This window comes from Octopus sinensis, linkage group LG16, assembly GCF_006345805.1.
Source record: "Octopus sinensis linkage group LG16, ASM634580v1, whole genome shotgun sequence".
Classification (NCBI taxonomy): Eukaryota; Metazoa; Mollusca; class Cephalopoda; order Octopoda; family Octopodidae; genus Octopus; species Octopus sinensis.
Genome location: NC_043012.1, coordinates 1,932,719 through 1,949,179, shown reverse-complemented (window position 1 = coordinate 1,949,179; position 16,461 = coordinate 1,932,719). Strand labels below are relative to the sequence as shown.

Genomic DNA, 16,461 nt, shown 5'->3' with positions numbered 1-16,461 from the left:
TTGGCGAATCTCAGGAAGCATGGAAGTTTTGAAGGATGCAGTGCTCCGGCAACTAAGAACTGATGTCGGCAGTTTGTTCCATGCTTCAGCAACTCTTAGCGTGTTTAAGGTTGTCTCAGATATATTTAGACGGTGAATATCAGAACCTCAGTTACATACCTGGAATAGGTATGCGAGTGGGCTGGACACTATCTATGCCACTGCAGTAGTGCCTCCTGGTGTCATCTATAAATTAGGCAGGGTGCTTGCTTAATTATTTTGCGTATTTATATTGCAGTCTTTTTATTTATTGAGTCTCTCCCTCTCTCTCTCTCTTTTTTGTATCTTGTTAACTGCTTACTTTTAAAAAAACCCCCAAAAACAAACAATTATATTGTTTTTCACGAGAGATTTATTTCTGTAATAAAAGTTGTGATTTATATAATTTTAACCCTGACAGTGGCATTGGGAAATAGGATTCAAAACGGAAGTAAAAACCTATTTAGATATCGTATCTTTTCTTCAAATTGATGTTCGTTGACGGCAGCTAAACGAGGATTGAAAGAAAATATGGACTTGATTAATTTAAGTGGAAAAGTTGCTTTGATTAGCGGTGAGCGATGAGGGAAAATTTCCTCTATTTATTATTTTCTTTTTCTTTTCGTTATTATGAAGAAACGAACAAACACACAACAAAGTATAAAAACTAATTCAACAGTCGCATCTCTCCCTCAAATATACGAGATAACGAAGAAAATCTACGTAGTTTGCACGCCCTGCTAGAAATAGCAGCCAAATTTCAATTTAATTCAAATCTTACTCTGTTAAAGAAGAAATTATATATAAAGGATAACCTAGGTTTTTATCAAATTAGTTTACGAAATTGCATGTTAACCCGATAAACTAGTCGAATGTATACGTAAATAACATCAAATCGGTAAAGATTTGCAAGAATTAAATGTTAGTTCTCCGGCAGTTTTCTTTAATGTAAATAAATGTTTTTTGTCAATTAAAAAATTTGCCAGCAAAATCTTACAAAATGACAAAATTCTAAAAGATGTACATGTTTCTGTTATATATGAAAATAAAAGTTTTTAACTCGTCAATTAATTCTAAAAGAAAAGAAAGGTATTATAAGTGACTATTATGATTAATGAAACCGAGTTATGATTTTATGGTATATTTTATAAACATTAAACAGAGCACACCTTTGTATTTTTATAAACATTCAGAGGTTGCCGATGTGTAGCGTAGGAGGCCTGTAATTATTATGACTAATTAGTGTGATTTAATTACCGTGTTTTATAATGCATTTCATAAACAATAGAAGTCTATACTTGAAAAGTTTTGAGGACTTGTGGGGTGAGTCTAGCATGTTTATAAGTGGTCCCTTCCGTTTTATAAAGGAATCGTTCTTTGCATATATATTCTACAAGTAACTTTTGTTTATTTATTTATACACTTGTAAGATAAACGGAGATAATAAACTACACGAAACTAGTTTAAGGAGATGGTGAAAACGTTCAGAAGTGTTAACTTGTTTTTAAAGATATGAGCAACTGCAAATTTATGGTCCACCCGGGGTGACAGAGGCTGTGTGTGTGTGTGAGCACGCGTGTATATATAATTATAGAAAATTTAGATAGTTTAATAATTGCATATATAACACGTAGGTATATGATACAGGTGATATAATACTAAACCACATTAAAATACAAACCCAATTTGGGTTGAAACCTTGTAGCTTGCTTTAGAAAGGCGAACAGATTCGATTATTCGGTGAGAACCGATCGTATGGGTGAACATACGTCTGGAAATCTCTGAATATCTGTAGAGTATTTTCATTTATTCTTTTACTTATTTCAGTCATTTGACTGCGGCTATACTGGAGCACCGTCTTTAAGAGTTTTTTAGTCGAAGAAATCGCCCCCAGGATTTATTCTGTCGGTGGTTTTTTGCCGAACCGCTATTTTACGGGGACGTAAACACACCAATATCGGTTGTCAAGCGATGGTTTTGGGTAGACACGAACATACACACGTAAATGTATATACATGAGTTGGACAAAATTTCAAACAAATTAATTTTAATATGGGGCATTTAGCAGTAATTACAGCTTGAATTCTACGAGGTATGGATTCGTACAATGTTTGAATTGTTTCCAAAGGAATTTTTGTCCATTCTTCAGCTAAAACAGTCTCCAGTTCTTGTAGTGATGATGGTGGAGGATATCGACTTCTTTACTTGTTTTTCTAAAATGCACCATAAATATTCAATAATATTGAGATCTGGGGACTGTGGTGGCCAGATAAGACGTTCAACTTCACTAGAATGTTCCTCGTGCCATTCAGTAACAATTTTAGCTGTGTAAATTGGTGCATTCTCATCCTGAAAGGTTGCGATCCCCTCTAGAAACAGTTCTGCAACCATAGTATGAATTTGATCAGATAAAATGCTTAAATAGTCTTGACTATTAATTCTGCCATGAAGGGAAACCACTGGGACGGCGGATTTCCAAGATACAGCCCCGCCCACCTGATCATTACAGATCCTCCTCCATGTTTAACAGTTGGAAGAAGGTAGTCTGGGTCAAATGCTTCTTTTGGCTGTCTCCACATGTATACTCAGCCAGTGGTAGGAAATAAGGTAAAGGATGACTCGTCCGAGAAAATAACATTCTTCCACTGCTCTAGGAACCAATTCTGTAGGTTTTTACTCCACTCTAAATGCTTTGCAACGTTTGTTTTTAAAAGTAGTGGTTTTCTGATTGCAGCCCTCCCATGAAATCTGGCTTTGTGCAGCTCACGGCGAACAGTTTTGTGGAAACTGGGTTTTTGAGATGGTCATTAAACTCTGCAGTAATTTTGAGAGCTGTACAATTTGCATAAGAGTTCCGGAGTATTGTTTTGACAAGGAGGTGTTTCCTTCTTTCTCAAAGGCTGTCATTACTTTCGAGACATTACCAAACATTTCGGCTGTTTTCATTATGCTAGCTCCTGCTGTACAAGCACCAACAATTTGAGCTCTTTGAAAGTCCGATAGATCTGTCATTTCAATGAGTTTTAATTACCTTTTTCTGATGATATCTGAAAAGCAACAGCAATTTTAGCAAAACATATTAAGCAACACTAATAATAAATAAAAAAACATAAAAATAAACAAGCTTTTGATGGTTTTATAGATATTTAAAAATTATGATGCTAGGTGTTTCCATTATTTTGTCCAACCCTTGTATATATATATATATATATATATATATATATATATATATATATATACATACATATATATACATACATATATATATATATGTGTGTGTGTGTGTGTGTGTACGATGGGCTTCTTTCAGTTTCCATCCACCAAATCCAGTCAGAAGGCTTTGGTTGCACCCAAGGCTATGGTAGAAGATACTCAAGGTGCCACACAGTGCGACTAAATAAAATATTTTGTAGTATAATACAATAAAGTGTATTGCTCAATCCATTCTCTCCAGTGCTGATCTCTGTTAAGGGAACCTGTGGAAGAGGTAGACCCAGGAAGACATGGGATGAGATAGTGAAGCATGATCTTTAAATGTTGCGTCTCACAGAAGCGATGACAAGTGATCGAGATCTTTTGAGATTTGCTGTCCTTGAGAAGACTCGTCAAACCAAGTGAAATTGTAGTTGTGGCTGCTGCCGATGTCACGTAAAAGCACTTGTGCCAGTAACATGTAAAAAGTACCCACTACACTCTCGGAATGGTTGGTATTAGGAAGGGCATCCAGCTGTAGAAACCAAGCCAAAATCAGACCGGAATCTGGTACAGCTCCCTGGCTTACTATCATCATTATCTTCATTACCATCATCTTCATCATCATCATCATCCAAAGTTCACTCCACGTGTGCTATCCGTTGCTCTACAGTCTCACATGTCTGCTCTGATGTGCTGTTTGCTGCCAACTGGCCCCCTCGTGCTTTGCTGATGCCACATGTCCACCACGGCACTTCCGGTGGGATCCACAGGCCCCACTTCCGACAGGACATGCCTACTCCCTCACTTCTGATCCTTCCCTACCACACAGCCTGGCTCATAACACCACAGCTATGATTAGCATGCTGTATAATCAAAGTAATAAGGTGAGAAGAAAGAATTATCTTCATCAACATTTATTGGTAACATTAAACATTTATGCATACATACATACATACAAACAAAAGTACCCTGTTGTTGATGTTGAAATTCCAATGAAGGAGCCTTGGATCTAGGTTAGAAACCAGTCCTTTCTCTATTGGCAAGTAATCTTGAAATAAACTGAATCATTACATACATACATATATATGAGAAAGAGAGAGAGAGAGAGAGCGAGCTAATAATGAGGGATTATCAACCTGGGCAAAATACTTCATAAGCTCTCTGCTGAGAACACCAGGCTAACAATATTGCTTAGATTAGGGAAGGACTCCAGGTATTGTTATGGTAGGGTCCAAGGCTATGGTTCATCACAATTCTATATTGAAAATCCATGGATGGGCTCCAGACAAACTGGTTTTTACACAGAGTGATATATATAAGACAAGTTATAAATAATGGTCATTACATATTTTTCTTTTATTAGAGCAAATTTGACTTACAGCTGTTTCGAGTAGTCATTATAAGTATGTTACTGATAGGTTTACTCAATTGTGATCAATAGACTGATTGAGTAAACCTATGAGTACGTACCTATAATGATTACTGGAAACAACTGTAAGCCAAATTTACTCTAATAAAGGAAGAATATGTAATTATCATTATTTATAGCTTGTCATATGTATGTATGTATGTATATATATGTATGTATGTATGTATTTATATATGTATTTATATGTGTATGTAAGTATGTATGGTATGGTATTGTATTGTATTGTTAACGTATTGTATTGTATTGTATGTTCATATGGTACACGTGTGGATTAGAAATATTGAAATTGTCAAAAGATGATGGTTGAGAGGTTTCTTATACATGTAAGCCATAACTAGAATAGTCTCTACAATGAGCTGAATTCCAGAACTTTTATAAATACACTCAAAAGTTCTATAACATTCCATAAAATCTTTAGGCATGGAAGTTAAACTTGTTTCTGTCTGTCAATGCTTATCAAAAACTGGTGTGAACAATGACTGACTGGAAAAAATGTCAGTAGGTGTTATAATAGAGTTTATAGATATAGCGAAAAATTAACCCTAGTTAACATTACCAAATACAGTAATATTAATTGCTAGTGGTTATTATCACTGATCAACATTATCAAATACGATAATATTATTCACCAGCTGGTATGACTTTCAAACTTTCCATGTTTGAATTTGGAGAAGACTATCCTGCTACAGTGCATCCTATAGTGTGTCAATGTATTAGTGTATGTGAAATGTAACTCTTTGACTACATAGTTTAATGTATTATTTCTTTGTTCAGGTGCTAGTTCCGGTATTGGTGCTGGTACTGCAGTGTTGTTTAGTAAACTTGGTGCAAAGTTGGCTATTACTGGCCGGAAAGAAGACAACTTGAAGAAAACTGCAGATGAATGTGAAAAAAATGGTTGCCAGGTAAAACAATCACATACGTAGATGCATGTAGATGTGCAAGCCTGACTTCTGCATGCATATGATTATGCAGATAGATACACTGATACGTTTATTGTTGTTTTAGTCATAGAAAAATCCTAACACAGTACACCACCATGTTAATGTATAGTCTGATTACACACACATACATACATACACACACACACACACACATACATACATACACACACACTCATACACATACATGCATATGTAGGTAAACAGAAATACAAACTTGGACCAAAGATTTTGTTTCTTCTCAATATTTTTTCAATCTTCTGAGGAATATCTTCATCACAAGGCCATCAGCATATACATACATGCACACATATAAACATACATGTATATATATATATGTATATATAAATATCATAATGGCTACCTCTGATGAGTGCAGGGTTACATAATCGGACTGGTACCTAACACTCTGTTGAACCCCTAGTGCGAAACCAATTGGTAAGATTAGCTGTTATGTATATATAATATGGTACACTTTGATTAATATATTAATATATATATATATACACACACACTCATATGTATAGACCCACTCAGTCTGATAATATCATTGTTGTTCATCTAAGTCAATACTTCTAGGGTAAAATGTAGCCTGTGGGATTTTAACAGAATAGAGTTCTGGAGAGGAAGGGATGAGTTTCCATTAGACTGAATAGGATTAAGCTAAGGTTAAAATTATTTCCAACAAAATTCATTCATGATATACAACTGATTTAGTCCACCCTAATAGTTGGTTGGTACTTTATTTAATGCAGCCCACACCACCACTGCTGCCACTGTAAGGTGTAGCAAATTACTTCTGTGTGATATCTGCATATATGACAATATATTACAAGGCAAAATGTCTGCCACTCTACTTATTAAACATTCATTGCCTTTCGTTGTTTTTATTCCTGCCTTCCTGGGACTGAACAACTGTTTTTGTTAACCTATGAAAAAGACATTTTTAATACAGACTCAAACCCCAATAAATGTTAGGGTTCGCCATCTGTGGTCTGTTTAAATTGATGCTATTTAATGAAAACTATTTCTTATTTCAGCCATTAATCGTTGTGGCTGACCTTTCAAAGGAAGATGATGTCAAAACTATTATGGAGAAAACCATTTCTCATTTTGGAAAACTAAACATTTTGGTAAATATATTTGTTTCTTAAATCTGCTGCAATTTCTAGTGTTCCTCGTTTTCACTCCTTATCTTTAACCCTTTCTATACCAACTCACCTGAGACAACTTCTGGTTTTAATTTAGCCCCTTTTATTTTAAAATATTCATTTATAAATTCAAAACTTCCATCCCCAAATTATTGCCTTTTCCTTGTCCCATTTACCTCATGCCTTATATCCACATTCATCCCTTATATTATTAGACAACCCTACTCCCAACTCTGTATGCAACCCACCCTATCACTTTTTCAGCTTTATCCCTCCCATTTTTTCTTAACCCTGTCACTAATCCCTTCTTTGTCCCCCATTCCCTGCCACACTCTCTTGTCTTACTTATCACCCCTCATCTCTCCACCTAAAATCATTACCTACTCTCTCTTGTGTCCTCCCAAAGTTATAGGGGTCAATTTTGGCCCTTAGCATTACATTCGGTAAAGTGATTGGCATTGGGAAAGACATCCAGCTAAAGAAACTGGAGCATGATGTTGTCTTCTGATTGGTCAGCCCCTTTCAAACTATGCCAGCTTGGCAGCCAGGTGCTAAATGATGATGATGATGATGTTTCAGACACCATTTCAATTAATGATAAAATTTTACCTAATCCTTCTAAATTGCTTAAATTTAATTATCAATATTTTGTTTTCTATTTGTTTCAAAATGAATTTAAATATGGACTGTCTCATTAGAAATATGATTCTGAAAGGATAAACTAACATTACCTTAACTATTTTACCATTTTCTTGGTGCCATTATTTTGTCCTTTCAACCCTTATTTTCCTCCACCATTCTTTGCCTCCACATAATGCCTTATTTCTTGTAGATCTACTTTAGAAACCATATTTTTCTTTTGTTTGGCAGGTGAACTGTGCCGGAATTTTAGCATATGGGAGTATTGAAACCACAAGCTTGGAACAGTTTGATGAAGTCTTTAACGTTAATCTGCGGTATGAAATTTTTAATTAGAAGTTAATCATTACAGGTACAGGTGTGGCTGTTTGGTATGAAGCTTTTCTTACTTATCATCCCTTGTCTCTCCACCTAAAGGCGGTGAGCTGGCAGAAATGTTAGCAGACTGGGCGAAATGCTTAGCGGTATTATTATTTAAGTACCTGATTCTCTCAAGAATCCTCATTATTATCATAGACTAACAGTATCGCCCGGTGTTGCTCGGGTTTGTAAGGGAAATAACTATATAAGAATTTTTAGAGAGTTACTTCCCTTATATAAAACCGAGCGAAAAATGGGGAAAAATGATGGTAAATTTTTTTAAAAATCATAGACTCATTGTAGACGTGCGCTAATACCCAGAAGGGCTCAATATGAATCACGACTATAAGATACCCGCTTTTAGTTAAACTGCACCGCAAAATGTGGGAGTAGTTAGGAATTTAAATTGGAGTAGACAGACACACACACAACTACAGTTTTATATATAAAGATATGCACACACACATATATAAAGCGTATGTGTGTGTGTGTGTGTGTATTTGCATGCAACTGAATGTGCATTCTCTTGATGTGTGTACACTGATTATAAAGAAAGCCTCACTGTCCATATAAAGGTGTCATTCGTTGGGAGTCCACCATGAAAACATGTCCTTGGTATGTTTGTGCTGATTGTAAAACGAAGAGTGTTACTGTTCACATAAGTAGTAACACACTTTGTTGTCTGTCCTCCTGCAAAACCATATCTGAGCTGTTTGTTGTTCGACAATCTCAAGGAATTATTACTTTGCTTACAAACAGGTAAAAAATTTGCATCAGGAATGTGGCCGAAGCCAGCGCCGCCCCGACTGGCTTCTATGCCGGTGACACATAAAAAGCACCATCCGAACGTGCCCGATGCCAGCGCCGCCCCGACTGGCTTCTGTGCCGGTGGCACATAAAAAGCACCATCCGAACATGGCCGATGCCAGACCCCCCTGGCACCTGTGCAGGTGGCACGTAATGGTTGGCGTTAGGAAGGGCATCCAGCTGTAGAAACTGGAGCCTGGTGCAGCCTTCTGGCTTCCCAGACCCTGGTCGAACCGTCCAACCCGTGCTAGCGTGGAAAACGGACGTTAAACGATGATGATGATGATGATGAATGGCATCAAACTGTAGAATGTCTGCCTCAGCAAAGTCTTACTTCATCCATGCAAGAATTAAAAAAAGTAGATGTTAAAACGATGATGGTTATAATGATAATGATGCTGATGATTGCTAAATTTCTTCCTCTAGGTCTGTTTATCAGTTGACCATGTTAGCGGTGCCTCATTTGATAACAACCCAAGGATGTATGGTGAATGTCTCCAGTATATGTAGCCTAAGAGCTGTAAATCATTTCCAGAATAGTTTTTTTAAACTTTTATAATGGTATTGTTTAGAAAAACGATTGTATAATACTGTTTAGATTTTCCTTCAAGATTAAATCCCAATTTCCATTTGTGAAAGTGGAGAAAGCTTATATTTCTCTTAAATTATGTAAATTTCAGAAAATTAGAAAGTCAGAGTGTGAAAGACTGGAAAAATTATTATTTCCTTGCTTGGAAACAGGTAAGGGTTAGCATCAGGAATAACATTCAACTGCAGAAAAATCTGCCTCAGTAAAACCTGATCTGACCTAAGCAAGCATGGGTAAGTAGTTTTTCAGATGATGATGATGATGATGTCTCTTGCCAAATCTATAATCCCATTCATACTACCTGTGAGTGAAACTACAATAAGAGCAAGGGCTATATTAGGATAAAAGCATTTATTTGTATCGTCAAGGCAAGCAATGCTAAATCAGCCCAGTAACAAGAGTGTGTTACAGGCCCTGTATTTTCAGAGCTTATGCATTTTCAAAAATGTACTAAATTCCTCCTTATCCTAGTCTTTAACTTTTATGAATTACTGAATGTTTTAATCCTTTAGTATTTAGATTATTCTGTCAAATGTAATGCTTATTTATTCACATTATTTTGAATTAATCATGTATTATCTTGTAGCTTCAAGATATTGATGATATCATCATCATCATCATTTAGCGTCCGTTTTCCATGCTAGCATGGGTTGATTGTATATTTTTACAATGACATTGTAAGATAGGTGTGAGGGGCTGGATCTGGCTGGTTTGAATATAAAACAGGGGGAATATCTTGACCAGATTTGGCCAGTTTTAATGCTAAGGGATTAAGGTTCATCCACAACTCAAAATAATTGAGCTTATCTTCCTTATAAGATCAGATGAATGAAATTAATTTGTTATAAACACTGTAACAGCAATTGTTAGGATATGTATTGGAGGTTGGCCTGTTACCAATTGTAACAGGTGTTGGTGTTGCAGATGTGCAAGATGAAGAAGAACAGTGCTCGAGGTTGTAAACAAATATTTATTTACCTTTACATATTGTTATAGCCAAACCACGATGGGTTGATATGTATAACTCGTAAAATATGCAAGGTAAAGAGAGATATCTCTTTTACTCTTTTCAGTCATTTGACTGTGGCCATGCTGGAGCACAGCCTTTAGTCGAGCAAATCGACCCCAGGACTTATTCTTTGTAAGCCTAATACTTATTCTATCGGTCTCTTTTGCTGAAACATTAAGTTATGGTGATGTAAACATACCAGCATTGGTTGTTAAGCGATGTTGGTGGGGAGGGGGACACAAACACAGACACACAAATATATATACATACATATATACGATGAGGCTTTTTCAGTTTCCATCTACCAATTCCACTCACAAGGCTTTGGTCGGCCCGAGGCTATAGTAGAAGACACTTACCCAAGGTGCCATGCAGTGGGACTGAACCTGGAACCATGACGTTGGTAAGCAAGCTACTTACCACACAGCCACTTCTACGCCTATATATATATATATATATATACGATAGGCTTCTTTCAGTTTCCATCTACCAATTCCACTCACAAGGCTTTGGTCGGCCCGAGGATATAGTAGAAGACACTTGCCCAAGGTGCCACGCAGTGGGACTGAACCTGGAACCATGTCGTTGGTAAGCAAGCTACTTACCACACAGCCACTCCTACGCCTATAGATTTTCCTTGTATAGGTGTGTTCGTCTTCTTGTCATTGTGTAGTAGTAAACCACAGATACCGATAGGGTAATGTTGTAGAGAAGAGAAAGTGAAGCTAGTGCAAGTGAGAGTGATGGGACGAAACAACTGCTTCGCTGGTGAGCTACCATAGTTGTCCCTCTGTGCCTTTTCATTTGATGACGGTGTTTCGTTTGGCTGATCAGCCAGACTTGGTTCTCATTAACTGACTTTGGATTATGGAGTTCTTGTATTTATAACTATACAAAACTAGTTAGGAAAACAGATATACTGCAAAGACAATGGATATACTTTGTTGGGGTCGACTGTTATCTCAATTCCATTCTCCACTGCATACAAGAGGTTAAAGACATCAATCAGCTTAGCGAAGCCATGTGTTAAATGTAACTGCTATCACTATTGTTTCTCTGTGAGAAAACTGCTGTTGAAATATTATGGGAAATTTGCCAATTCAGGTTCGAATCTACTCTGTGCATAAATGAAGTCACTGCAATACTGTAATGTTAAGCATCCTTCTAATATCAAATTGAGATTTTTACGTGGGTAAGGAACATTTTTATTGCATACAGTTTCAAACCATTTCTTCTTGGGTTAACCTAAATGTCTTAGAGGTAAATTATCAATGTTTAGGTAAAAATAATTGTAGAGACATTGTCTTAATTTCAATTACTCTGCACTCTCCATTTTAGCTGATCGATATAGACTGGTTCTTCAAATAAGCATCCATAGAAATAATTATAATTTTGAACTTTGGTAGAACACACATCTAGTAACCCACAGGTGACTGGCTTGTATCTTCCATGTGAATTTATGACAAATTCTTCCTATTCAATTCAGTTTACCATTTGTATTTCAGTTCCCTGGAATTCTAGCATACAATATGTCTAAAAGTGCTTTGGATCAATTCACCTGTACTGTAGCTCTTGGTATGTTGATTTTTATCCTCATTTCTTTCAAATATTTTTCTCTTTTCTTTTCTGTTCTGTGTTGTTTTGACCCTGGTCAAGCAGGCCTATGATTAGGTGTTCAGTTCCGTGTTGTTTTAACCCTGGTCAAGCAGGCCTATGATTAAGTGTTCAGTTCCATGTTGTTTTGACCCTGGTCAAGCAGGCCTATGATTGAGTGTTCCAGCCATTGTTGTATCTTATTTTATGATGTGCTGAGTATTTTCCATCTTTCTCTGTTTTGCAGAGTTGGCATCGAAGAAAGTGCGTGTAAACAGTGTCAAGTAAGTCTCATATCTTCACATTAGTTCTGTTAATGTTCAGATATTTATACCATTATGTAGAATAAGTAATCCTTGTACCATTATGTAAATGAGTTGTGCCATGTGTAATCTTGCTTAGATTATAATAAATAGCTTTTTGATGTTATATTTTGGTATTTATAAAGGTGAATCCTGATGACTCATAAGATAAAACCCATCAGTTTGATTCTTATACCAAGCTATCACAGAACCATGTGGTCCTAACTGCAGAGTCCAACTGTAAAGCAAGAATATGTTTATTAAATATCAAAATGAATTACTAAAGATACCAATATTTTTAATATATTATCTTCTGTTAGTCAAGTTAGTGTTCAAATTTCTAGGGAACATTATAAATACTAACTAGAAATAAATGTGGTGTAAAAAAATCAATATTAGTCAATAGTTAAATATTATTTTAATTATTTCATTAAGTATGGGAGACAACTCTTGACATGCTTAAGCCTTATTATGACCTCATCAGTGAAATATAGACGTCACTGTACTTGTTGAAATTGTAGATTTACTCCGAAATGATAGAATTGCAAGATTGTACTTTGGTTATCATGGAAAAATAGACTTGTTTAGAGAATATATTACTTAGAGCACCCACCTGCATAAAAAACTGTAGTTAATGTTAAAATATATTTTATTATCTTCACTCTTGACAATTGTTCTTGTATCTTTGGCAGGAATTGTTGGGTGGTATATCAGGAAACATCTATCTTGTGTTCTATCCCATTGCAGGAACTAAATAGGATACTGCTTCATTCTAAAACACTTACTTGCTATCGTATCTATCAACTTGGTACCAATTCATAAACAGTGTTGTCTTAAATAATTACAGGTTAATCATCGTTATCTGAGATACTCACAAATATTTTTTCGATGATAGGATTTGAACCATCGATCTTTCTGTTAGTGAACCAATCCCCAAATAACTTGGCTTCCTGTGACTCTCCAGTGAAGTTTATTGTTCTCAGATCAACTGATATCAGTCTTAGGTTAACCCTGATTAAGTAAACCCATGAACAAAGGCTCTCTAGCCATGACCATCCACTAACTTTCAGATAAAGTTTATATCAACCTTCACTATCCAGTATATCTTTCTCCTTTTTAAAGATAGTATTTCATGATTTGAGTGACTTGGTTGCTATTTCTAGCAAGTTGAACAACTATGAAGATGCTCTCTCATTAGTTTGAAGGATTCTCAGATCATAGTGATAACTCAAAGTGGCACAACTGAAGGTTTCATCTTCATATAGAGTATATTTAGAGGAAGTTAGAATGATCTAACCCCCCCCCCTCCAAATGTTGTACTCACAGGAGCTGGGCATCTTAGCAGCTTTATAGGCCCCACCCATCCAAATCAGTGTACTGGGCCCCGTAGTGTCTATTTATAAACAGTAAGCTACAATATGCAGAGATAAGAATTGGGCTCCTAGACCCATGAGGCCTCCAGGCAACTACCCTATATGCCTATGCTTTAGATGGCGCAGCACAAGTTTTAAACTTAGTACAACAACCTAATGAATCAATAATTCTGTCGTTGCATATTGAAACAAGTAGTTCTTCATCATTGAACCTATTTTAGCTTTGTGGATTTGAGCCAGCTAGTGTTAAAATACATTGAACATGGTCATAGCAGGAGACTATTCACTTGGTCATGTTGGCCACCTGTGTCCCTCATAATACAGATTTCTTTATTACCCACAAGGGGCTAAACACAGAGCAGACAAACAAGGACAGACATAGGTATTAAGTCGATTACATCGACCCCAGTGCGTAACTGGTACTTAATTTATCGACCCCGAAAGGATGAAAGGCAAAGTCGACCTCTGCGGAATTTGAACTCACAACGTAATGCAGACGAAATACCGCTAAGCATTTCGCCTGGCGTGCTAACGTTTCTGCCAGCTCGCCGCCTTCATAATACAGATTTAATATTGCCTCTTCAACTAAATTGTTTGTTCTTCCAAATATTTTTTCAGTCCTGGGATTATTGTCACTGAAATACACAAAAGAACAGGCATGACTGAAGAAGCTTACGCTCAGGTAAGGTTGAGTGTTTTCTTTTCTTGTTTACTTGAGATTTCTTAACGCTTCTCACAGATTATCAAAGATATGAAAATTCTGTGTCTATTGGGTGCAGGAGTGGCTGTGTGGTAAGTAGCTTGCTTACCGACCACATGGTTCTGGGTTCAGTCCCACTGTGTGACACCTTGGGCAAGTGCCTTCTACTATAGCCTTGGGCATATGTATATATATATATATGTGTATATATATATGTGTATATATATATATATATATATGTGTGTGTGTATATATTGGTAAAAACGGTAAGATAACAAAAGAAAGAAAGAGACCTCAATATTATGTAAATAGAGGAAATTTATCTATATATGTGTGTGTATATATATATATATATGTATATATATATATATATATATATATATATGTATGTATATATATATATATGTATATATATATGTGTGTGTGTGTGTGTGTGTATATATTGGTAAAAACGGTAAGATAACAAAAGAAAGAAAGAGACCTCAATATTATGTAAATAGAGGAAATTTATCTATATATGTGTGTGTATATATATATATATATGTATATATATATATATATATATATATATGTATGTATATATATATATATGTATATATATATGTGTGTGTGTGTGTGTGTATATATATATATATGTATGTGTGTGTATATGTTTGTCCCCCCAACATTGCTTGACAACCAATGTTGGTGTGTTTACATCTCCGTAACTTAGCAGTTCGGCATAAGAGACCAACAGAATTAGTACTAGGTTTATAAAATCTAAGTCCTGGGGTCAATTTGCTTGGCTAAAGGTGGTGCTCCAACATAGCTGCAGTCAAATGACTGAAACAAGTAAAAGAGTAAAGAGTATTACTCTAAATAACTTTAGTTTTTCAAAATTCTTTTAAGTAAGTTATTTAGAGAGACAGTTGTATACAGAAGTGCTGATCACTTAAAGATGATGGAATTCCTGGGAGAGGGAGACCCAGGAAGACACGGAACAAAGTATTGAAGGCTGATCTCAAGATATTGAACCTTACAAAGGAGATGACTAAGGACCGGGGTATCTGGTGCCTTATGGTACTCAAGAAGACTTGACCACCACAGCAGTATTGATACTGGTGCAGGTGCCACATTAGAAGCATGCAGTATATTCTATGGAGTGGTTGGCATTAGGAAGGGCATCCGGCTGTAGAAACCATGCCTGAAAAGACAATGTAGGCTGGCGTAGTCCCTGGCCTTACTAGCTCTGGGTCAAACCGTCCAACCCATGCCAGCATGGAAAACAGACGTTAAATGATGATGACGATGATGTGTCTCAGCTGTATTCAATGTAATTTACTGGGTGAGCTGTATATTATACAACTCTTGAAAATCAGTTATGCAACCCAAAGCATAAATACATTTACATTCATAGATGTGACAATTTTAAAACTGTGTTTGTGTGCATTGACAACATAACCGTGTTTTGGTCTTACAAATGTATTTGTGTGTATGTATATATTCACACCGGTGTGAATTGATCTTTTATCAGTCAACATTTTCATTACGACTCTGTATCTTTGCAGGTTCTAGAGAAATCCAGAAAGAACCACGTTCTTGGACGTGTAGGAGAAGTCGATGATGTTGCTAAGACAATTGCATTCTTAGCCTCTGATGCCAGTTCCTTCGTCACAGGAGCCTTGTTTCCCGTTGATGGTGCCAGACACATCACATGTCCGCAAGCTACATATTCAGGAGTTACATATTAACAATAAAAACAGCAGAACAAGACTTTTGCCCTTTTCATTTTCTTCATCTAAGGTTTTTCTTTCAGAGATGAATGGAAATTATTTTGTTTTTTCTCCTTGTTTTTCTGTCTACAACAATTTACATTGTCAGTTCTGTTGCAAAGAGTTCCAGCTGGCCAACAATGTAGAGTAGAATTCCACCTGATCTGAATGAAAATAGGACCTATGAGTTAGTCACAGCACCCGTCAGCAATTTCGAATGAGAAGCAAAGTGACTAGTTTGATCTTTCTTAAAACTCACCTATTACCACTTCTCTCTTTCAGGCTATTAAAAATAAATAACACAAAGCAAATTATTTGAAATATAAGCAAAAATGCAATGTTAAACATAGCATTTGTATAGAAGTTCTCAACTATTTTTTTTATTCCACTCTCCTTCATTATCTTAATAATAGTAAAGAAAATCTTGAATTAAGAATTTATAACACAAAAGAAGTCGGAAAATTGAACATTACTTTTATAATTTCATTTTATTAACTTTTATTTAACACAAAACTATGAATTTGAATAAATCTGGCTTCATATGAATTAAATCACTGTTATTTTAATTTTTATTTCTTTTTATTACTGTAACTAATCCATTTAA

General features: G+C 35.9%; 2 protein-coding genes across 4 annotated transcripts in view; both read left to right on the top strand.

Annotated features, from left to right (window-relative positions):
- LOC115220487 (3-oxoacyl-[acyl-carrier-protein] reductase FabG) overlaps positions 1 to 16,303 on the top strand; it is a 32,490-nt gene extending 16,187 nt beyond the window's left edge. The window contains exon 10 of the mRNA XM_029790618.2: positions 15,842 to 16,303. The gene's annotated coding sequence lies outside the window, so the exon portion shown is untranslated. The remainder of the gene's footprint in view (positions 1 to 15,841) is intronic.
- LOC115220477 (3-oxoacyl-[acyl-carrier-protein] reductase FabG-like) lies at positions 438 to 15,862 on the top strand. 3 transcript variants are annotated; one of them, XM_036509823.1, is made up of 10 exons: positions 438 to 592; positions 5,417 to 5,542; positions 6,247 to 6,251; positions 6,624 to 6,716; positions 7,605 to 7,690; positions 8,967 to 9,060; positions 11,644 to 11,713; positions 11,979 to 12,015; positions 14,025 to 14,088; positions 15,654 to 15,862. In XM_036509823.1, the coding sequence occupies exons 1-10, from the start codon at positions 550 to 552 to the stop codon at positions 15,834 to 15,836; spliced, it is 801 nt and encodes a 266-aa protein (XP_036365716.1). In that variant the 5' UTR covers positions 438 to 549; the 3' UTR covers positions 15,837 to 15,862. The 3 variants fall into 3 exon arrangements, with proteins under 3 accessions (XP_036365716.1, XP_036365714.1, XP_036365715.1); XM_036509821.1 differs by lacking the exon at positions 438 to 592 and adding an exon at positions 1,272 to 1,341; XM_036509822.1 differs by lacking the exons at positions 438 to 592; positions 6,247 to 6,251 and adding an exon at positions 1,272 to 1,341 and having other exon boundaries at positions 5,417 to 5,547.
- Positions 16,304 to 16,461: the final 158 nt, after the last annotated feature.